The 25,079-nt window shown below is 40.6% G+C and overlaps 1 protein-coding gene across 1 annotated transcript in view; it reads right to left on the bottom strand.

Moving 5' to 3' along the window:
• MORC1 (MORC family CW-type zinc finger 1) overlaps nucleotides 1–25,079 on the bottom strand; it is a 96,372-nt gene that overhangs the window by 1,104 nt on the left and 70,189 nt on the right. The window contains exons 21-27 of the mRNA XM_043538504.1: nucleotides 21,206–21,278; nucleotides 20,727–20,838; nucleotides 18,277–18,420; nucleotides 13,627–13,717; nucleotides 11,430–11,480; nucleotides 3,072–3,257; nucleotides 1,456–1,521 (exon numbers count right to left, since the gene is read on the bottom strand). Of these exons, the coding sequence (XP_043394439.1) occupies nucleotides 1,456–1,521; nucleotides 3,072–3,257; nucleotides 11,430–11,480; nucleotides 13,627–13,717; nucleotides 18,277–18,420; nucleotides 20,727–20,838; nucleotides 21,206–21,278 (723 nt within the window). The remainder of the gene's footprint in view (nucleotides 1–1,455; nucleotides 1,522–3,071; nucleotides 3,258–11,429; nucleotides 11,481–13,626; nucleotides 13,718–18,276; nucleotides 18,421–20,726; nucleotides 20,839–21,205; nucleotides 21,279–25,079) is intronic.

Here is a 25,079-nt window from a genome sequence, read left to right as displayed (position 1 = left end):
TGTAAAGTAATTAGTCTGTTCTAGATTTATACGCAATGTAATAAAAGGAACAAAACTGGTGGGAAAGCATGACAAAGCATGGAGCAGAGAGAAAAGAAAGCAGAGATACTGACAGAGAGGTAGGGGTGTGATTATATAGAACTCTGTAGAAGAGAACGAGAAGCTTGCATCTGATGCAATAAAAGACAGGACCACTGAAGGGAATCAAAGGGGATAGCATGGCCACTGAAGAAGATGGGCGTTAGCAATGGTGTTTGGACGGACTGGAGAGGAGAGATGAAAGGCAGTGAGGGGAAGATAGGAGTATTTTTACAACGGTGTGTTATACCATAAGGGCATTTACATTAACAGTCTTAAAACCAGTGTTAAAGGAATGTAGGCAACTTTTCCACTGAAAACCTATTTAATAGCAAAACTTAAGCATTAGCTCAGAATTTAATTAATTACAGTCTCACTAAATTCCTAAAATAAAAAATACATAAACGATTTATGAGAACCAGTTGCTCATTTATAGTCTTATCTTGCAAAGTGCTGAGTATCTGTCAGTTCTGGACACAGGATTTAGAGAGGGAGCCAGGACTGAAAAAAATAATGTCCATTAGCCTTTTTTTTCTTTTTTCTTTTTCATAAGATAAAGCAACTGACTGCTCCAACCTAAACATCTCCAGTCCTGATGTAAAAAAATTTACTATTGGGTACAGATTTTTGCGGTCCTCAATATTTTGATGTTCTTTAATTTCAAGAGACGCAGTGATTGTATGAGTGAGGATGAAGCATTTTTGCTTGAAACAGATAAAGGAAAAAAAGGAAGAGTGCTCTGGTGCAACAATAGAGGCAAAATGTATTTCCAATGAGCTCCACACCACCAGCAAAAAGCCTTCGTACATAAAAGTTTATTGAGCTAAAAATTGCAGTCTGGTTAGTGATTTCACAAGATGACTGAGCTGTAGCTGGTTTCCATTGAACCTGGAAAAAAGTCACCTCTCATGGCGCCTGAGAGGTGCATACCAGATGGCAACTCGACTCAAGCACTGAAGATGTCAGGCCCTTCCTTGGAAGTAACCCTAGGTGAACTCATGTGGCAGAGAAAATGGACACAATTCATAACAACATTAAGAGCCTTTATAAGGTTTCAAAACCTCCTTTCATGACATTGTGTAACACCCAGGTAAGCATAATGGAGAGCTTCAGAACTAGAAGACTGTAGGCATGGAAAGACTGGTTAAATCTTTATCATGGAGTATCCAAGGGACCAAGGACCGTAACCCCAGCTTTTTCACACCAATCTTTCCGATGTTTTAAAAACATAAAGCAACATTAGCCTCTGCAATGGAAGGGAACATGAGGCTGTGAATTTGTGGGCATATATACCATCTAGAATGTTTAGCTGGCTCATTTACTCAGTGACCAAGAGACAATCTTAACTGTAGCCAGGAAAATGACCAGGTCACCTACCTCAAGAGAAAGGTCATGTTTTTTTTTTACTGACTGGCAATGCTTCCTGAGTTCTATCAACAACTCCTGTAAAGTAAAGTAAGATTGATCAGAAGAAAATTTGCTTTGCTTTTTCTTTATCCTATACTGTTTCTGGTTTCTCCAAGATAGAAGTAGCAACACTTTGGACTAAAAAGACCTCAACTATTACTGAAGATGACCATGTTTCAGGCTGATGCCTGGAGAGAGCCCAGAGCAAATTCAGTTTATTTCCAATCACCATGAGTGCCTTGCAAACTTTACTTTTTAGATTTCTTATTTGTACCTTAGCTTTGTTTTCTCACATATCCTTTTAGCGCTTCCGGATCTGGCTACTTCCCATGTTAAATTCATCTGTTAGAATCTGCTATCATTCTTTGAAGCCTTATAATTTCTTTACACATGAAGACATGTAGGCCTTATTGGCAAGCTATAAGTCTGTAATTTAGTATACAGCACATGAGCAAGTTACTATTTCTTCTCTCCAAGAGCACAATTCACACCAGTGCACAAGAACCTACCCGCCAATTAATACATGATGCATTTAGGGCCAAATTCTGGTTCCATTTAAGTCAATTGTAGGACTACCACTGATTTCAACAGAGCTAAGCTGATTTACATCAGATGAGGATATGGCCAACAGTACATACACAGAAGATGGAGTAATGTTCTGAGTTAATTATAATCTTCATCACTGTAATATTAATTAGAAAGTGTCTAACCAGAAGTGCCATTTAAATGATCTGTCGCACTTCAATATTTATATTTACATTTAGAAATATGCCAGCATCTTCAGCTGCTGTAACTGTCACAGCTCCAATGGTTTCGATGAAGCTATGACAATTCACACCAAGGACTTGAGTAAGTGATATGCTGTTTTCCAATTTGTCAGATGGATTATTTAGGTGCTATTTTAGTTCTAGTAAAACCCTATATATAAGCATTTGGGTGACACTGTTGCCTTCATTATGGGATTGGCTCAAACATTACAGACAAAACACTTCACCTAAAAAATAGGGGGGAAAGAAATGATACTTCACAAATGAGAAGATTAAGAAATTACTAAATTACTTCCTTATAGCCCTTTGGTTAATGTTACAGAAAATTAAATACACTTGACATTACACAAATTAAAGTTAAATAACATGAATTGGGTGTTCAGCACCACTACACTTCAAAGAAAATCTTATGTTTAATATACAATCATTTGTTTGGTATAATAGAAATAGGTATGTCAATAAATAGTCTGCCAACCCACCTCAGTTGTAGGAGTGTGTCTGTGCTCTGCTGTAAGCCATTTTAGAGTAGTTTTTCAGATTGTATGTTAATGATTCTAGAACAAAAACTGTTCAGTTTACAAGTAAAAGGGTATTACTTTAAACTGCCCTATTGCCAACCGAACTTGGGATCTGAGTAATGCTAGATTGTTTCCAGTCTGTGCAATACCATTCATTTTAAAAATCTATGTGCACAGACACTTATTCTGACAGAGAGACACTGTAGTCTGAAACAGATAATCCAGGACAAGTTGTATTTTTTTCCTTATGAAAAATACCAAAGCTCATTAATAATAAATATTTGAATTAAATACCACTCACTGGGTGAATTCGCTCTGATATCTTCTCCCGAAGGGTCTTTAGTTTTTCTTGAGTAGCTTTTATTTGTATTTCACAGCGTCTCTGTTGCAGTTCACTAACATATGCTACTTCACAGGAATGGCGAGTTAGGGACTGAATTTTTCTTAGTATTTTACTCTCATGCTGAACAAAATAGTCTTTCATGACCTGGTGATACAGGTGCACAGGCATTTTAAAGCAGCAAAACCAATTCAGATATATTTGTATTTAGAAATACAATAAATATACACTTATAATTGCTTTTAGAAGGGAGAAATTACTCACTACTAATTCATCAAACTGACCAATATGGAGGATATGAAACAAGATGCCCAGACAGGCAGGAATGGTGGAACTTTAAGTGACAGCTGATGGTGCAGGAAGGATTTAGATTCAATTTATTGTAATATTTAAAGTCACTAGTCAGGGAAAGTTTAATGTTTATCTAGCTGCATCTCTTAAATTAGAGTCCATTTGCCAATAGTGATTTGAAGAGAAATAGGAGAAAATAATGATTTGGCTCTAGAAGGATTCTGGGAGGTTTAATCTCACAGAACATAGCTATCTAGCATAAGAAACAGATGTTGAGTGTGCAGTATGTGAAATCAGCCAGGTTCCACTCAGCTATTTTATTACTGTGTTGGGAGAAGGGAATCCTCAATATATCCTCCAGACTCACTAAATGGCGTTTTAAGAACTAAAAAAAACCCTTCCCAAGCAACCAACCCTCTCTAGCTCCATTTTTATTCACTTAGAACTGATACTTGAATTGATAGCTTGGGAAAGAGAAAAGGGCCTGGGGACATAGGAGGATATTAAGAAATTAGTTTAATCCCTTGCAGATCTCACGGTTAGTGTCTATTTACAGCTGAAACCAGCATGAAGATTACATTTACAATCCTCAACTCTCATTAATAACAACAGATAATGGACATATTAGGATTGCATAACACACTAAGGATATGAAACTGCATTCCCTTACTTACATGACAAGCCCTTGTTCCTGTAAATAATCCCCACTGAAATTAATGAACTACCCTTGTCAATAAGAATGATCAGCATGAGCCTATACAATTGAACTTTAATGCACTAATTCTGCCTTTATCATAGTTCTTATATCATTTAACTGCTCTAGTTTGTAAAAAATGGATTGATCCTTACAGCTGTGCTTCTGCATAACAATTCTTATTAGACACATTAAACATAATTCATGGAATAGTTCTCTGAGTAAATGTCTGGTTCCAAAAAGATCAGCATCCCTTATTTTACAGTTAGGGCACTGGCAGTCACAGTGCTTACTGTATTTTAAAAATTTACTTCTTTGAAAAGAGGCAATCTAGAATAAGTTTGCAAGGAGAAAAAAAAACGTTACCTACCTGTACTGTAACTGTTGTTCTCTGAGATGTGAATGCAGATGTGTATTCCACTAAGGCATGCGCACACCCAGCATGCTGAAGCCAGAGGACTTTGCTTAGCAGTACCTATCGAGGTGACGCTCATGCCCTCTGGCCCCTGGCAGTCCTTCCCAGGGCTCTTGAAGGCAGTGCTGCCCTGACACTCCCTTAGGTCCTTTGCATTGGAATCCAAGGCTGAAGAGACCGATGCAGAGAGGATGGAGGGTGGGGCGTGGAATACACGTCTGCACCCACATCTTGAACAACCACCGTTAGAGTACAGGCAGGTAACCGTTTTTTCTTCGAGTGGTTGCAGACATGTTTTCCGTTGAGGTGACCCATAAGCAGTACTCGTAGGAGAGGGGGCTCAGAATCTATTGAAACAATGACTGCAATCAGCTTTCCAAAGTTTGCCTCTGATCTAGATGCAGCTGAAATAGCATAATGCTTGGTAAAAGTCTGAACGAAAGATCAGGAAGCGCCCCTGCAAATTTACAATATAGAAATGTCACTGAGAAACAAAACTGAAGTCTTTTGGGCCCTCATTGAATGAGCCAATCACCTCTTTGGAAGTGTGGCTTGAGCTACCTCATATCCTCTTGTAGTGCAGGAAGTAATCCATCCGGAATCACCTGACCCTTCATCCGATTCACACATGAGATAAAAAGCTGAGGTGATGCATGGAACAGTCTAGTCCTTTCTACACAGAACGCCAAGGATTGTCTCACATCCAAGGACAGAAAGTGCTCCTCTTGTCCACATTTGAGTGAGTCTTAGGAAAAAATTCTGGCAAGTATATTGTTTGGTTAAGGTGAAAATATGAAAACTCTGTTAGACAAAAACATAGGGTGTGGCCTCAAGACCACCTTGCCTTTGAAAAACTGTAACTGGAGGCTTCGCCATTAGGGTCTGCAGCTCACTAACTCTCCTCATGGAAGTTCTGGGAATAAAAAAAAGCTGTCTTTTGGCAAAGGAAAGATGGGAAAGATTGCTAGGGGCTCAAACAGAGGACTTATTAGGGCAGCCAGTATAGTACTGAAGTCCCCAAAGGGAATAATTTCTTTTATAGGCAAGAAGAGGTGGACAACACATTTTAGAAATCTAACTACCATGGAACTGGATAATACCAACTTCCCTTGGATTGGAAGATGAAATGCTAAAATTGCCACTAAGTGGACCCCTCAACTAGCTGAGTAACAGACCTGGGGACTTAAGATATACCAGGTAATCCAAAATGTCCTGAATATGTGCAAGCACTGGCCAAATTCCCCGAGCCAATGACCAAACTGAAAAACTTTTCCACTCGGCCAAATAGGTAAACTTAGTAGAAGGTAGGACTCACTGTACTGCTTCTGAACATCATTCTTCCTCTTCACCTAAGCATGGAGTATCCAGGCTGTTAGGTGCAGACTGCTCAGCACCAGATGCCATATCTGACTGTGGTGTCGTGTCAGCAGGGAATGAGGAGAATAGTTCTGGGAACTCACGCAGATAGATCATGAAGTTTGGAGAACTACATTTTCTTGGCTAAGCTGACACAATGAGTATCAGTTTGGCATGATCTGCCTTCAGTTTTAGCATAACCTGAGGGATAAGCAGGGCTAGGGAGAAAGCACACATCAGTGCTGATCTCCAATTCAACTGGAAGTCATCAATTAATGAGCCTGGATCAAGTCCAGCTCCAGAGCAAAACTGACTGAAGTTCTTGTCTTTTATTACAAAGAAGTCCATTGTCTGAAAGCCCCATTCTTTGAAGATGGACTGCAGCAGAGTGCTCTTCATGGACCATTTGTGATTTGGGAGAAATTCCTTCTGAGGTGATCAGCTAACTGATTCTGAACACCCGACAAGTGTGCAGCTATGGGAATGAGTTTTCCTTGCTAGAAAAAAATGCCAAAACTGTTTTGCTCCCTGACAGAGCTGGTTAGAGTGGGGTCCTCCTTGATTGCCCACATAATATAATCAGTGGTATTGTTGGGAAGCATATGAACTGCCGTCCCTTTGATCTGAGCCCGAAAGGCCTGGCACGTATCGTAAACCTCTTGAAGTTCCAGGACATTGACATGAAGGGAAGCTTCTTGTCCTACCAACAAACCCTGAACTTTCAATGTCCCTAGACACATCCCCCTACCTATTGTGGAGGCTTCGGTAACTATAGTCCGGGTCAGTGGAGGATGGGCAAAGGGAACACCCTTGCACACATTGCTCTGATATGCCTAACATTCTAGGTACTCCAGAATCACCAGTGGCACTTGGACAAGCCTGTCCAATAGCTGAAGATGGGTGATAGATCAACTTCAACCATGATTTAAGAGGACGAAGGCACAAACTTGCATGCTGGACTGTGTAGGTGCATGCAGCCACATAACTTAGTAACTTCAGGCATAAGCATGCCATAGTTGAAGGGTGAAACTGGAAGGACAGACAAAGATGAAGCATTATTTGAAATTGTTCATCGGGCAGAAAGCCCTGGAACTTGTAGAGTCTAGTAGGGCCACAATGAACTTGATTCTTTGTATCAGAATTAATACTGATTTTCCTTAGCTCAAAATCACCCCAGTTGATCAACGAGACATAGTATGAACTGGATGTGATGGAGGACGTGTGCATCAGACTTGTGCTTTGGACTTCCCCTTCAGTAACCAATCATCCAGGTAAGGGAAGACTTGAATTCCGATTCTCCTGATAGGCAATCACTACTGCCTGAAGGAGCAGTGACTCACGAGACAAGTCCCCGAAAAGGGATGGGCCATGGGAGTGAGAAGGGGGAATTGTGTGGCATAACCCGATCTCACAGAACTCAGGACCATTTGCCTGGGGTTGTTTCTTCATAAGCACTGTAGAAGCAGGGCACTCTGTCCCCAAATGGCGGGGAATTGGTCTGGAAGTTGACAACTGGTAAGCTGCCCTTGGTAGTAGAGTTAAAATGACTGATAGAGGATGAGCTGGTTGGTTCAAGTTGGAACTGGAAAGCCTTCGCCTGTGCAAACTGTCTCTCTTTCTGGAGAAATCATGCTGTCTCGCAAGATAAGCCAACTCCTGAAATACATCTGGGAATACTGACGGTATCGCTGCTGCTGACCTCCATAATGAGGCCTCTCAATCACTGGGTTATAAACCCCCAATGAAAGTAGCTCAACAGTCCTTAAAAGAATGTAGCATCTCATCAGTCTTTTCAGAAAACAGAAACTGACCATCAAAAGGTAGGTCCTCTATGCCCTGCTGGACCTCGGGAGCTGTGTCAGAGTTCTGTAACAAGGCTCTTCTCATTGTTACAGCAGAGGACATAATCTTGGAGGAGGCGTCTGCTACATGCAGTGCTCACTGCAGCAATGTCTTTGACACTAGACAACCTTCCACAATGAAAGCCTTAAAAAACTCTTCCCTGGAGGACTCTGGCAATTTGTCTCTAAATTTGGACGTAGCTTTCTAATTTACAAGTTTATATTTTGATAACAGTGCCTGCAGATTAGCAGCGCACATTCGTAAAGACAAGGTTGAATGCATTTTTCGTCCCATTACATCCAATCTTTTAGACTCTATCTCTAGGCATTGACTTAAATCCCCTCGTGTTTCACTCTCTCATTTGCAGCGGTTACAACAAGCAAGTTAGAGGCTGGGTATGAATAGAAGCACTCAAAACTCTGCATAGGGACATAATACCATTTTCCAAAAGTGCTTCATTTATAGGTAGAGCTACCCTCCCTGGAACTGACGACTGGAGAATGTGCACCAACTTATGGGTATTCTCCTGAATGAACTCGGCCTGAATGCCAAGGCTGTAGGCGTTCCCCTAAGGAGATCTTGATAAGGCAAAGTCTTTAGGCACAGAAGATGAATCTGGTATAGTGCAATCGCCTGGTGAGGAAGATGAAGAAGGAAGTAGGCCCAAAGTGACCCCGTTTGCTCCTGCAATAAAGGCTTAGGCTGTACCAGCTCAGAAGGAGCAACCTCAGTATGAGTCTCCAGCCTAGTTGCGTCAGGAAGTGAGACAGCAGGAGGGTTTGGAAACATTCTCTGGAATCAGAAGAAGATCGAACCCTGAAGATTGAGGGACATCCCAAAAGTTCCATAAAGGCCACTGAGGGAAGTGATATAGACTCAGACTTACAGATATTAAGGTCAGAAGGCACCATTATGATCATCTAGTCTGACCTCCTGCACGAGGCAGGCCACAGAACCTCACCCACCCACTCCTGCAATAAACCTTTCACCTATGTCTGAGCTACTGAAGTCCTCAAATCATGGTTTAAAGACTTCAAGGAGCAGAGAATCCTCCAGCAAGTGACCCGTGCCCCATGCTACAGAGGAAGGTGAAAAAACTCCAGGGCCTCTTCCAATCTGCCCTGGAGGAAAATTCCTTCCCGACCCCAAATATGGCGATCAGCTGAACCCTGAGCATGTGGGCAAGATTCACCAGCCAGATACCCAGGAAAGAATTCTCTGTAGTAACTCAGATCCTACCACATCTAACATCCCATCACAGGCCATTGGGCCTATTTACCATGAATAGTTAAAGATCAATTCATTGTCAAAATCATGTTATCCCATCATACCATCTCCTCCATAAACTTATCAACTTTAATCTTAAAGCCAGATAGGTCTTTTGCCCCCACTGCTTCCCTTGGAAGGCTATTCCAGAACTTCACTCCTCTGATGGTTAGAAACCTTCGTCTAATTTCAACTCTAAACCTCCCGATGACCAGTTTATATCCATTTGTTCTTGTGTCCACTAAGCTTAAATAATTCCTCTCCCTCTCTGGTATTTATCCCTCTGATATATTTATAGAGAGCAATCATATCTCCCCTCAACCTTCTTTTGGTTAGGCTAAACAAGCCAAGCTCCTTGAGTCTCCTTTCATGAGACAGGTTTTCCATTCCTCGGATCATCCCAGTAGCCCTTCTCTGTACCTGTTCCAGTTTGAATTCATCCTTCTTAAACATGGGAGACCAGAACTACACACAGTATTCCAGATGAGGTCTCACCAGTGCCTTGTATAAGTGTACTAAAACCTCCTTATCTCTACTGAAAATACCTCGCCTGATGCATCCCAAGACCGCATTTGCTTTTTTCACAGCCAGGGCACTGGTGGCTAGCAGGAACCAGGCCAAAAACTGTTTCTCTACTGCGAGAACGGTACTGATCTCAGTGCTGATGGGGATTCCCTGGTGCTCTCAAAACTTTTGAGCTTGGTGCCTGGACAGAAAAACAGAAGCAGAAGATGACTCTGAACTCAAATGCGAGGAATCTTCCAAATAGTCTGAAGGGAACGGAGGAGACACCCCTGGTGGAGCCATCACATGCCCTGACTTGTCTCAAGCCCTGGGCCACATTGGTACCGATGAAGGCACAGAAGCCAGAGCCTGGAGTACTGGCGGTGTCATTGAGGCAACACTAACACTCAGTACTGGAAAGGATATCAGTATTGAAGTACAGGCCAGTACCGAATCTGTAGCTCCTGCCTGTACAAGATGAAATGGTCTCCAGAGTCAATAATGGAACTGATACTGACAATGGATCTCTCAGTGTTGTTACGGAAGCTGATCTTGTCTTTGCAGTCTGATTTTTAAACAGCATTGGAGATGACCATAGCAACAACCTGTATTCTGATGCAATCAAATCTGATAGTCCCAGGACTGCAGAAGACACCACACAGCTGAGGACTCCTGTATCAGAGGTGAGTCTAGCATAGAGAGACAAAGTAAATATGAGGCTGCTTGATAAGCCTGTGGGGTTGATAGGGTCGGTGCTGAGACTGATGTTGTCAGTACCGGACTCAAAGCCACCCCATGGACTGTACTAGAGTCTATGGTACAGTGCTAGAATGATATCGTCTTGGTACTGGAGAGTGGGAAGACAGCCCAGCTCTATTCTGAGTACTAGAAGAATCCTGATGTTGGCCAACACTCCTCTTAGAAGAGGAGGAAGAATCTCCCTGAGCCTTGGAGTGACTACGGTCAGTTTTCTGAGCCTTCTTTCTCGGGTCGACAGGAAGGAGAACAATCTCTTCTTCCCTTTGGAGAAGAATAAGAGTCTTGTGGTGGCATCAAAGCCTGCTGAGGGGTCGGGCAATCTGAGGAGGATCCCAACACCAAAGTAGGCCTCATGGCTTGCTCCACACGGTGCTGAGCCAGGCATAAGTCTCTAGACACCAGTATCCTCTTTTTGAAGGATCTGCAAATGGAGCACTTTCCTCTTAGGCACAATAACCACTGAGCATGGAAATTACTCTTGAGGATAGCTACTCTACATGAGGGACAGTGCTTGAAACCTAGCAAAGGCTTTGCACCAGGTAAAATCCAACTATTACACTAAGTAATCTAATACTAGTAGATCTAAGTAATCTAACAGTAGTAGTAAGGGTACTACTACTAACTATATACAAACTATCGAGAGTAAACTCTCTGAGTGAACAACTGAAGTGTGAGCTAAGATACCACACAGAACACTCCAACTCAAACTGTGGGCAGTGAGAAAGTACTGAGGAGAGTTGGAGCAGTGCAGGCCTCAAGTAGTCCTGGCAGGGTGTGAGCACTGCCCCAACGGGTACTGCTAAGTGAATCTCTCTAGTTTCGGTGAGCTGGGCCTGCACACACCTGAGTGGAATACAGGTCTGCATCCACTCAAAGAAGAAGAAGTGGGCTAAATTCTAAGCCTATTCATGCCAATAAGCACCTCTGACTGCAATAACTTCAAAAGTACTGCAAGGGCATAATTGAAGGCAAAATGTAAACCCCATTTTACTAACCTAAATTTAACCTTTTCTATGCACTGTATACCACTTGAGGAGAATGTCGCTCTTGGGTATTATGTACAGCTGGTAATTAATTCAAGACTATATTTGAAAGAATGCTCTTTTCCTTGGAAACTGACACACAGAAAAGATTACTCTATCTGATGCAACATCAGTTTAGAATACAAATGAATTACATAAAATAGTTTTACCTGGCTGCAGCACAATGCTGGCTTCTTTAGCTGTTCTGAAGTCCCCTCTGGCTATTTTTATAAATAAAGCAGAATTAATATTTATAGTGAGGATATTAAGCTTATGCACAAGCTTAGCAGGAGTGAAGAAACATTTGTGTAATAATAAGCAGCTAAATACAAACAGATACAGAAACTAGGAAAAAGGAGGACAAGGATCAGAGTAAGACAGCCAGCCAACTCAGGAGGACCTGGGAGAAGAGAAATGCAGGTTTCCGAGAGTTGTTGCAAGAGCTCCGAAGAGGCAAAGCAAATCTTTAGTGCCCACTGGAGGATAGTGAAACTTTTCTCACAATTGAGTTATTCACCTACATCTTTAAGGTAAGGTTGAGGTGTAAAAACTCTATAAAGGTGCAAAAAACAGTGATGGGATGAGTCACACACACCTGATGAACGTTCCATCCTTTAGTACTAAGAAGATAGGTCTTTATCACTTGATCAAAGGAGAACTCCTCTAGCCAGCTATAATATTAGGTCTTCTTATCTTCTCTATAGTCTAATTGCTGGAGAGCAACATCACTCGTTGTATTGCAGAGTTCCTTTGTGTCAAATGTTAGAAAATTCTACCTATATGTAAATGGACTTAACATAACCAACTGCTGACTTTTCTCCCAATATGCTGTCCCTAGTAGTAGGCACATCTGGCTGGCAATGCCAAGAAACTTTACCAATATGCAGGAGGCATTTTCTCAGAAACTTTTTGTATTTATTTTTAAAGCTCAATTAGTTGTCAGGGGCAAGTGATCCAAACACTGAAAGCAAGGGGTACTTGATCCTTGATTGCCATTTTAAAGCTGCAGGTAAGCAACCCAACTGTGGAAGAAGTCATTCCACTCCAAACCTAATTACCTATTTTTAGAAGTCAGGGGTAATCTTTAATTACATGGGACAGCATGAGGCTGAACTACCACTTCTCTGAATGGTACCTGTACTCTCTGATAAATTTCCTATTGTCATGCAAAGTAACTTCAGAAACACATAGATGACAAATTGATTATGGGAGGAGAGCAAGAAGCCATCTTATGGAAACCAGTCTGGACAGAAACACTGCAAGCTTAGGGTCTGATTCTACCTAAGAGTTACTTCCCGTGCATGTATTTTACTCCACACCTTAATCTCCCTTTGTTTTCAAAGGAACTAAGGGTGGGAGTAAAGGTATATTTTCTCTTCCTAAAAATAGGAGAGGCCAATGGTGTCCTTTACAGACCTAGTTTGTGGGACCAGGTCAATATGCACTATTAAGTCAATTTTATTTAGTCCTCAACAGGTCTGCCCCAGAGCCCACTGAAGTCAATGGAAGTTTTCTGCTGACTTCAGTGGATGCAGGACCTGGCTCCTAGCAGTATGTGCTGGCCACTGGCTTAGGCACTGCTTCACAGAAAAAAACAAATCCTGACCTGAAGGAGAGCTCTGTGTAAGCTCGAAAGCTTGTCTCTGTCACCAACAGAAGTTGGTCCAATAAAAATATTACCTCATCCATCTTGTCTCTCTAACATCCTGGGAAAAACATGGCTAAAACAACATTGTATAAAACAAACCCTTCATATTTAAGAGATTGTGCAAACCATTATTACATATTACTTCAAACTGCAATATTTTTTCTCTGGAAACTAAAATTTATCTTCAAAATTGCTGTATAGGAAAAAAATACCTAAAATACATCACACTAAGCTTGTAAAACTTTGCTAACCCCTACAATTCTGTCCCAATTCTTAACCACACTGTTAAACAAGATACCTGGATGCATTAAAATCAGTGTATTTAAGAAGAGTCTTCTTCCCTGGTCCCCAGTTTTTAAATATTATATGAGCAGCAACAGGAGGAGTGATTTTATGATGTGGACATCTGTTCACTGAAGAACACCTAATTTCACATGATTCCATATAACAGCTGTCAGGTTATTTGCGATTATTATCAATCTGGCAGATTCAAACCAGTGACCTTAGAAAAGAAAGGCTCCACACAGTGGTCACTATGAAAATTTACAAACATTTATCATGAAGTAGTATTTAAGAAATCAGGATGTTCCCCATCCTGGGATTCAGAAATGCTGTGTTCTTAGCTACTGTGGTGTGGAACACAAGTGTGAACTTTTTAAACTGTAACCACCCTATTACCCATTAGAACACACTCAGACTTAAACTACAAGTTCACATACCTTAAACATAGATACAAGATCCTCAGCAGACATGCAATTAAGCTGTTCTCTTGACAATTTGCAGTCTGGCAAAAAATACAGCAGGACTTCTCTAAAAAATTTCAACAAAATGTGCTATGTGTCAGTATCCAAGATTTCTTTAACCTCAAGTCTTGTAACTGTGGAAACTAGGGGACCCAGTTAGAATGCTTCTTATTAAGACACCTAACAGAAACTTGCCCTTCTTACTCAGATACCATGGATTGTACTGTATGGAACAAACCAAACTGTGCTTCAGATATGCCAGCACAAAGCTTATAGCACTATAATGCTTCACACTCAGTACAAAAAAGATATTATTTGTGGAGAAAGATTAAAACTATACATCCAAAGACTGCTTGAAAGCGTAACACAGTATATTAAGGCTAGTGGAAATTTTGCAAAGTTGGCAATTTTGATTTAAAATACAGTTTTTATGACCACCACCAAGCTGGGAAAAATAATATCCTGTTTTTCAACTAGCTATATACAATAATACACAATATTAATTTCTCTGGCAGCCACAGAGAATCCATTGTGGAATCCACTGTTTCTAAAATTAAGGAACTGGACCTGAGGCCTGGATATAATTTTTGGAAATTCTGGTGCAGTTCTCAATTCAGGTCTTCCATACTATGTCAACAAAGGGCTGGAATAGTATTTTACACTAAGAGATACCCTTTTAACCAAGGATACCCAAAGATTTTAAAAAGGTGTTATCCCTATTTTTCAGAGAGGCAGACTGAGGTAGAGAGAGGTTAAGTGTCTTTCATAATCACAGTGAATAAGTGGGAGAGGACAAGAACAGCACTAAGGTTCTGACTCCAGGCCCTGATCTAGAAAGCCACAGAATAAAATCCCACCCAGCCAATTCACTCATCCCAGGGAAGTGGCGAAGCTGTGTTCTATGCCCTTGGGATAGTGTGACTTGCCCAAACTAAGCAGTAACCTTTGTAGAACTTGTGGCTTGGCTCCAAAATCAATTCAGTCCACTGACTGAATGGATAGTGGTTGCCCTTTACAGACATGGGGGTAAAGGAGGTAGCTGAAACAGGGAGAATGGATGGGGGTGAAAGTGTTACTTGATAACTGTTATTTACATGGCTTAACCACAAGCCCAGTAATCTTTGTTTTGGAGCATTTGATTCTTGAATAGTTCAATATTTCCTATGCAGTATTTGTTTCCTACGTTTTAAATTCTCTACTGTTAGCACCAGCAACTGAATTATATGCATGATCAAAGACAGAAGTCCAGCATTCATGCCAGCTCCATTGTAAGCTCTTGTAAGATCCCATTTTACTCAGTCAATTACTATGCAACAAATGAGGAAGGGAAATGGGTTTCCTACAAGTTTCATTTTATCTGCAGAATACCTGGCCATAGAATCTGATGTTGACAGCATTTCAGAAGTCTATCCAGATAATTACTTTTGATACAAACACATTAAGTCAACCACTTTCCTACAGAACTATGCTGAAAGGATGGCTTTATTGCATTTTTTATGGTTGGCAGAGCTGTCACCTGAAGAAATAGTTAGTACTCTGGGTGATTTTAGTGGACTTCTGGTCAATTTCAGCCATATGATAATTATAAGGCTGTTTTATCCTTTTGATTTACTTCTGATCTACAAGTTTCAGAGTAGCAGCTGCGTTAGCCTGTTTCCGCAAAAAGAACAGGAGTACTTGTGGCACCTTAGAGACTAACAAATTTATTAGAGCATAAGCTTTCGTGGGCTCAAGCCCACTTCATCGGATGAATAGAATGGAACATACGCTAAGAAGATATAGATATTATATATATATATACACACACACACACACACACAGAAGGTGGAAGTTGCCATACAAACTGTAAGAGGCTAATTAATTAAGATGAGCTATTATCAGCAGGAGAAAAAAAAAACTTTTGTAGTGATAATCAAGATGGCCCATTTAGACAGTTGACAAGAAGGTGTGAGGATACTTAACATGGAGAAATAGATTCAATATGTGTAATGACCCAGCCACTCCCAGTCTCTATTCAAACCCAAGTTAATGGTATCTAGTTTGCATATTAATTCAAACTCAGCAGTTTCTCGTTGGAGTCTGTTTTTGAAGCTTTTCTGTTGCAAAATTGCCACCCTTAAGTCTTTTACTGAGTGGCCAGAGAGGCTGAAGTGTTCTTCTACCGGTTTTTGAATGTTATGATTCCTGATGTCAGATTTGTGTCCAGTTATTCTTTTGTGTAGAGACTGTCCAGTTTGGCGAATGCACATGGCAGAGGGGCATTGCTGGCACATGATGGCATATATCATATTGGTAGACGTGCAGATGAACAAGCCCCTGATGGCGTGGCTAATGTGATTAAGTCCTATCATGGTGTCACTTGAATAAATATGTGGACAGAGTTGGCATCAGGCTTTGTTGCAAGGATAGGTTCCTGGGTTAGTGTTTTTGTTGTGTGGTGTGTGGTTGCTGGAGAGTATTTGCTTCAGGTTGGGGCGCTGTCTGTAAGCGAGGACTGGTCTGTCTCCCAAGATCTGTGAGAGTGAGGGATCATTTTTCAGGATAGGTTGTAGATCCTCGATGATGCGCTGGACAGGTTTTAGTTGGGGGCTGAATGTGACAGCTAGTGGCGTTCTGTTATTTTCTTTGTTGGGCCTGTCCTGTAGTAGGTGACTTCCGGATACTCTTCTGGCTCTGCCAATCTGTTTTTGAATCTATTTCCCCATGTTAAGTATCCTCACACCTTCTTGTCAACCGTCTAAATGGGCCATCTTGATTATCACTATAAAAGTTTTTTTCTCCTGCTGCTAATAGCTCATCTTAATTAATTAGCCTCTTACAGGTTGTTTGGCAACTTCCACCTTCTCTGTATGTGTGTGTGTATATCTATCTTCCTACTATATGTTCGATTTTATGCATCCGATGAAGTGGGCTGTAGCCCACGAAAGCTTATGCTCTAATAAATTTGTTAGTCTCTAAGGTGCCACAAGTACTTCTGTTCTTTTTTCTGATCTACAACTTTACTAGATGGTTTAATGTACGAAGCTAAAATCTCACCTAGTTCTACTGCAGCAACTATTTGTCCACTAAATTCTAACTTTAATTTTTCATGTTTCTGTTTGCCTTGTGCCCTTGGTTGAGAACTACTGGCATATGTATCTCTGGGGCTACGGAGAGGTCTTCCAGGGGGTACATCAACTCATCTTGATATTTACCTAGTTTTACAACAGGCTACATAAAAAGTACTAGCGTAGTCAGTACAAACTAACGTTTCACACAGAGAAACTGAGAAAGTAAGCAATTTCTCACTAATAGTGTGCTGAGACACTGGTGTATTTTTATGTCTGATTTTGTAAGCAAATAGTTCTGAAGTGAGGTGAAACCTGGGTTACACAAGACAAATCAGACTCCTGAAAGGGGCGCAGTAATCTGGAAAGGTTGAGAGCCACTGGCTTATGCATACTTAACATTGTTCTTGTTTAGGTGGAATATATTTTAAGGGATTTAGCTGTGTGCTTACACTCCCTCTCTTCTTGTACATAATATTTCTTCCACAAATAACAAAAGTAGTAACAATTAGCAATCTTTCCTCTGAAGACGGTTAAAGCACATTCAACTGTTTTTGAATATTTGTTCTGCTTAGCTGGGAAAGATTCCTCACTTTCTCAAAGTGAGTTACATAATACGTGCACTCACAACCTTAAAGATACAGCTGGCAACTGTTATTGAATAGATGCAAAAAGAAATAATTTCATAGTTTTGCTAATCCAAATCTCTGAAGTTTTTTCACATACACTACTTTATCATTTTGCTAAGTGTTATGTAGACAATTGGCGTAATAACATCCCCAGTCACGAAGATCCATTTCTTCAGCAGCAGGCATCTTATCTGGTCCCATTTGGCACCTTCACATATGATCCAACCCACTATGTACAAGAAGGTACACAATCAGTCTTTCACTTCCTGGTGGCTTGTGAAATAGTCCATAGTCAGCCAACGGGACTATGGTCAACAATGATTATCTCCCACGCCTTGTTTCAAAGGCAGATAAGTGCAACCCTCATTTCACCATGTTAAATCTGGCATTACAGTGAGGCTGTGTGACAGGAAAAGAGCCAACATCCTGGAAACTAGGATTATAGTTACACAAAAACCAAAAGCCAGGAACTCAACTGGTTAAAAGAGGAATATATTTCATTCTGAGTAAATTCATGTTCTTGTTAAAAGCTTTGCTAGTGCATGGTACATAGCATTTACTGAACTTAATTTTTCTAAATTTTCTACCAACTGCATTGTGAAATAAAGTTAATGGACCAGGTATTCAAAACTGAGCCTAACTTATGCAAAAGTCTTATTATGTACACCCAGATTTCCATACTGTACGTGCATCTGAGAACAAATATCTATGTAAGATGGGCACACTGAAGTGCATTGCATACACTTTTGAAGATCTGATCCAATTTTTGTAATATTTTGGGCAGTCTACATAGCATTCAGATTCTATTTGGATTTCCTTCTGAGCCTTTGAAATAGAGACTTAAATTATGGCACTGCTCAGAGAAGGCCAGATCAATAGCTGCAATTGCTCTGATGCAGTGAAAGTATTCAAACTGTTCAAGTTAAGGCATTAGCCAGCGAAACACTCACCTTAAAAGAGAGGTTAATGTTTCTATGGTTTTCTTTGCAGACATACACTGGGAAGACTCTTCTATGTGTGCCACAGCACCCATCTCCTGCATTGGAACTTGGACTTTTCCTTCAGCACATCCTTTTGGATCTTCAGCCAATGCACTAGATATAAAGTAGACAAAAGATCATTTTAAAGTATTACACCAAAAGAAGTCAGAAACATACTTTCTATCATCTTATTTATCAACCCCCACTGAGTTCCTAGAGGGAGCAAGGAAGTAAGCTACAAATAAAAGAGACAGCATGGAATCCTGATTTTCCAAAGGATTTAGGAAGAACATAAAATATGTTGAGGTTACTGCCCCAGCAGGCTTGAAAATGATGTGCATTCTACACTACTCTAATCCTAAAGTGCAGACTCTTACAAATCGTGACTGATTCCTCTGATTTTAGGGAATGATGGATGGCTTGCTCCAGGCCATTCATCCAGGGGGGTGGTGTCTGCTTAACAGAAAAAAGCTTGCACTACAGGTTGTAGGAGCAGGAGTAAAAGGATGACTGGCTAATTGGGCCTCCTTAATATACTTGCAGCAAAGCACTGAGGACCTGATATGCACAATTTAACACAGAAAACTTCAATGAACAGGAAATTTTGCAAGCCAGAATTCAGTAATATCAAGTTGTGCTGCATTGATGATCCTTTTATATCTATGTGGGAATCAATAAGGTAACTCATAATTTTACAGTAAAGAGCAAGTATCAAGCACAGAGCTGGATTTAACTAGCCCCTAATACTATTAAACTGGCATTGCAGATTCAAAAGTATCAACAAAATAGCTGAATAGCTTAATTTGTGTAGCAGCAGCAGCAGAGTGGGCAACAGATTAAATAATTTGCTGAATAATTAACACACAACATATTTTGGCCTTTTTTCTTTATTTGTATGTATCAAGATATTTTATTGCTTTCAGTACAATATAGGCTGAGTAGATTATATCAACATCATATATTTTACTTGTATTTGAGAAAAGACATTAAAAACAGAGTCCGCTTTATGTGCCATCCCGAGTGCTTCTTCTAGTTGAGATTTTTAGGACAAATATACCAGGAAATTCCCACCACTCTGCTACATGGCATCAAGCATAGAGATTAACCCAGCAGTAAAAGATACAATGTAGGCAATAAAGGGTTGAGTTTGTTATTGTAGAAAAATATTTATCTGTTTAAAATAATGCTATAGCAGGTTGAGATGGTAAAGTCGGCATTTAGGCTACTCAGATTTATTTCTGTCTACTTTGCAATGAGCTTACATAATTGTGTTATGTTACTTACGTTTTGAACAGAAAAACTTTGTAGCTCTTTCATCCACTCACCCAGTGAAGTTAAGGATTGTGGCAAAAGCTTCATTGCATTTGGTCATGGGCCCCTTCTTGCCAAGTGGGGAAGTCAATGAGAGCAGAGACTGCTGATCACCTCATAGGAGGTGCTCAACTCCTTGCAGAGTCATGCCTTTATACGTATGCATATTTGAGTGAAAATCTAGTTACATGTAGCATCACAGTTATGTATCTTACCTATAGCATAAGGTATTATTGGGTTTCATTTCACACAAAAGACACTGGTTGCTGAAGATAACGTAACTTGATTAGGGAATCAGAAGTCTTGGAAGAGAACTTGGCTTTTATATATAGAATGAACACCTCACAGCAGGTTATTTTATTAGCCCCTTCCACTTGGTTGTAGTGTGCTGTGTTTTTAAGCCGCTGCCTTTCTCTTGAAAGGAATGGGAACTTTGTGTGCAACAGAAATGCAGGATTTGGCCCAGAGTTTTTATTACTAGAATTATCATCAATCAAGTTATTAGGAAATGAAGGGAATTTTGAAGCAGCATAATGTGGATATAGTTTATTTCAGAGGACACTGACTTAGAACAAAAATGTTAAGAGCAGGTAAAATACAATTATGCATTAGCAACTTTTCAAAATTAAACAGAATTACCACTTTACTTTAAATAAGAGCTAAAGAACAATTTCAGTCAGTATTAAGGAGCAATCCTTATTTTCAGTCTAATTTTACATTTATATAACTGCACTGACTGCAATGAAGTTTGTGCCAATTTACACTGATGACTGGACTAGGCCTTAAAGTCTGAAAGTTAGTCTTTTGAAATTAACACTTTTTAGCCACGATAAAGTAAGATCAGTAAAAATGTTTTTAATATATATATACACACTGCAAAAGCCACTGCAAACGTAGTATAAATGGAAGACATAAAACGCTAAAACGTTCTTAACTGCACATTGAAGCTGATAGTTACCACTATAACCAGTGAGATCATTACTGTATTCCTAACTCACTGTTTTGAGCATATTCAGTGTTCGCAATACATTTGGTATCATTAGCTACAGCACCATTACAAAATATTTTGGAATAGACACTTGGCATTTTGGTAATATGACTTTTCTCACCTTTCCAGTTTTGAAGAAGGTAAGTTATTTCCCTTTATTTTTGTAGCATCCTTCCGATCAAAACTAATATACCTTTGTAAGTCACACTGTTTCTGCTTTCCTCCAAATGAACCTAAACATTTAGCAAAACACATTAGATGAAGGGGAAAAAAAAAGTGTTGACTTTAGAAACCACTTTGAAGTAATTTCTTTAAAGAATGCTTTAACACTAGCTTATGTTGAAAAAGGTAGCTATCATTTTAAAGATAGTCATTTACAATCGTCCCTTGAAACGGAAATCTGTCCTCCCACTGAATATTCAATTCCCTGGCCTAAGCATACAAAGATTTTGCTTCCAATTAACTAATTTCCCAATAGTCATATGATAGTGAGACTAGTGTCTGTTGCAAGTCCGTCTTATGTACACTGTTGTTTTAAATACTCACAGCAATTCTGTAAACATAGTCTAGATTGAAAGTACAAGCACTTTTTGATTTTACCTTTGTTCAACCAAAGAACTTCTTTACTTTCCCCACACTTAGACAAATCTTCAGTCTCATCCTCATCCATTACCTAAAACGCATAAAGTTTAGTTTATTATCTTTCTATAGCTTAAGGAACTGTCTTCCTTTAAAAAGCCATGGATCTATATAACAAAGTTAAATCACAATATAATACATGTTAATTGTAGGTTAACTCCAGGTTAAATTCAGTTTGGGTTTGATTTTGATCTTGCTTCCACAGGCATAAGTCAGAAGTGACCCCACCAAGTCAATAGAATCATACTGGCAGAATTAGGCCTTACAAGTTTCCTCGATATTTGTCTTTTCAGCTTAATGTTGTACTTGTTCAGTTTTACAGATCAACTCTCCATTGTTTTTAACCAGATGTAAATAAAAAGTGGGAAAATATGGACAAACAACATGTGTTTTGTAGACTTGGTGAAAAAGATTATGCTGCTTAGCAAGCAGTTTGATATTTTAAAAATGTTCTGAATATGGCCTTATTCAGGAAAGTAAACTCATGAACAGTCCCACTAAATACAGGGGGGTCTATCTCTGTGCTTTGTTAGGCACGGGTTTAAGAAAGTTTCATAGCAGCAACTATGAAAGGAACTCAGTAGTGGCCTAAAGATAACTCATTTTCAGCGTGCTATCATATGATCTGATTAGCTTTCTCATGTTATAAACAAGAGAGAAAAGTCTAAAGTATTCTGATTGCCAGTTTGAAGCCCACCATAAAGTGGTAATTTTCTGGTTAGTGGCCTTTCATGTAATCTATTGTTCAGATTTTTGTTCAGCATGACATTCCCAATCCAAATGTCTTGCAGGGATGGGAGGGATCTTTTCAGTACTACACAGTTTCATCCAATGCCCCATTTACTTTGAATGTGCAAACTAAGCCCTTGGGACTCTAACCTTGGTAGAAAATGAGTGGCCACTGTCTGAGAACAGATCTCGCACAGTTCCCCTTCAATGCTGTGAGAAATGTGTCTCACAAACAAAGCAGTATTTGTTTTCTGCCTGGTGTCCCCTAGGATGCTTTGCCATGAGAGGGCAGGGTGGGGACAACAGGGAGGCACTGCCATTTTAAAACAGAGGACAAAAGCCTTAGTGCACCAATAGCTCCTAGAGAAGAGGTAGTGGTAGAGATGCACAGGAAGAGCTCACTGCTGCCTGGAAAAGAGAGATAAAAGGCTAAAAATAAAGAGGGAGGGAAATTAGCTGCCAACTCATTTTGCCATTGTAAGCAGAACTTCTAGCAGGAGGAAGCAAAAGGAAGATTCAGCCGGGATTCAGGATGTCTGGCAGAGATGGGAATTGAACCCTGATCTAACGCATCTTTGCCTGGTCATTTAACTTGTGCCTCAGTTCCTCATATGGAAAAAAGGAATAACATTTCCTTCTTCTACCTTGTCCAGTTAGACTGTAAACACTTCAGGGCAGGGGCTGCGTATGTACATGTGCAGTCCCTAACACAATGGGTCTGTAGGACAGTGCATTAATGTGATTAATACAATTAGTTAATAAGGGGCACAATCTCTTCCCATAGTCACCTAGCAACAGCACTAAGCTACCTCCAGTATCCTTTAAGACAAGGCACAGTACATCCCTCACAGATTACTGTAGGCCTTAGTGTCCAGAAACAGAAGAATTAGCAGCTAATTAAGGGTTTGTCTATATTGGGGGGTTTAACTGAAGTTACTCCAACTAGTTTGGAGGGAAAACGCCTGAGCACACAAGACAGAATTCATTAGAGTGCAGTAACCCCTTGTTTACCGTGAATTGTGTAATACTCTTTCAGAATATATTCCTGAGCTTTATAAGCCTGTGGAACCGTGCCTCATGCATGGCAGCACACATCTGCATTACAATGGCCCCAGCAGTGGATCTCCTGACATGGAATTGGTTTACTATGGACGGGTAGCATTGCAGAGTGGCTCACTTTCCCAGTGGCAATTGCGACCTGCTTGTCCATGCGTGTGGGACACTGCAGGTTGGTATGCTGCTGCTGCTGCTAGCTCAGCACAGATCTCAGAAAAAGCCACCTTCAGCATCCTGAAATTCTCTCACCACTGCTGGTCATCCCAGGTCTGCCTAGTGATCCTTTCCCGCCAATCCACACTGGTTTTCTAAGCCCAGGAACAGCACTGGAATGTGTGAAGTTGCTCCAAGAGCAGCTCCTGTCGTAGCAGTTGCTTGGGGTCAACCTCGTCCTGGTCTTCCTTCCTCCCCCGCTGCTGAACCCACATTATGTGCTTGGTGGTGAGGCAGGCAGAGTCCAAAACGCAAAGATGCCTGAAATACAGCCTAAGTAGGCTGTGTGTGTTCTCGGTTGTCAGCACAGCAGCATGGAAGACAGTTGGGTCCGTGCTGGCTGACAGCAATTTCAAAATGGTGCTAGCCCACCCAGAAGGAGAGGAAGCGTTGGACAGAGAGAGTGGAATCATGGGATTTTTTTAAAAAAAAAACTTTGACTCCAAGTTCCAGAATTCCATTGTGAGATGAGTAGAGGAAGCCAATGTACAGCGAGAGAAATCCCAGGACGCCCACTGCTCAGAAGCAAAGCTAAGGACCATGGAATACCCTTTGAGAATGCCACACACTTAACACGCAGCAAGCCCCTGCCCTGTGCATACAATGATGAGAACTGAAAGAAAGCACATGTGCCCACTGTTAACTGCAGCTTGTGTACAGCATGTTAACTAACACACATCAATTAACTGTGGATTAACCCCCTGCTCATGGAGACAAGCTCTATGTTTAACTTGGATTTCAGCTTTCCTAGTGGGAAAGTGAGTGAGGAAGACCATCACCGTATAACTCACACTTTCCACATGAAAATTAGGCAATATTGCTTAGCACTTCAATAGCATTTAGAATCCAGAGATGTCACAGTACTCCATGAAGCTGGGTAAGCAGTAATCTTTCCGAGCCTCTGTTTCCCTATCTGTAAGACAGCTAAGTGACTTGCCTGAGGTAATGCGGTCAAATCAGTGGCAAAGAATCAAACAAAAAATCTCCTCTGCTGACTCAGAGCCCAGTTAATAGGTGCCTTGGCTGCTGCCACATCTGTGATATAGTTTCTTGTGTGTTTGTTCATTGTTTGAAGGGAGAAAGAATACTAAAAAAAGATCCCATAAATAACGAGTTGGCATATTACTATATTTTCAGAGACGGCAATAATGAAAAAAGATATTCAGCCAAGAAAGAACTAAACAGTTAAAGCTAATGACAATCCTAATAGATTGTCCCTCAGCAATTACTTCTGCTGATCCCCACATTTGGGAGCAAGCTCCCCAGAGCAGCAAGTCTGAGCCATCTAAAATCATGAAAGTGATGGCTGCATGCATGCCCCCTTGCAGACGTCTCCTCTTGCATGGAGATCTAGTGCCATGGGGGGCATGGATCAGCATTCACATTGCACTCCCCGCCAGTACCCAGCTCGGGCTGGGGAAGATAATGATCCAGCCAGTGGACCAAATTCAGCGATGAATCCTGGTCACAAGCCACCTGAGGCATGTTGGACATGCCTAAGAAGAACTGCCCAGAGCACTGGGGAGAGATTCCCTACTTCATCACGTAGATACTCCGTTACTTAAAGTGGGATGCTCCAAATTTTAACATCTCTAACAAACAGTAAACAAACTGCCTAGATTCCTCATAGTGTGTGAAACCTTTCACACTCTTATCAGAAGCCACCCTTCCCAGGTATCTAACTGGTTTCATTTTGTTGATATTTACACCTCCAAATCAGTCCTCTCCAAATCCATCACTATTTTCAATCACCTGTTTCAATTTCACCTAACCCTCCTGAATGGCCTACTCAGGAACTATTCCAGATACAAGATCTCCACCTCACTTCTGTTGGTTC

The sequence above is a fragment of the Chelonia mydas genome, chromosome 1 (assembly GCF_015237465.2).
Source record: "Chelonia mydas isolate rCheMyd1 chromosome 1, rCheMyd1.pri.v2, whole genome shotgun sequence".
Lineage (NCBI taxonomy): Eukaryota > Metazoa > Chordata > Testudines > Cheloniidae > Chelonia > Chelonia mydas.
The sequence above is the reverse complement of the archived record's forward strand: the minus strand, read 5'-3'. Positions and strand labels throughout refer to the sequence as shown.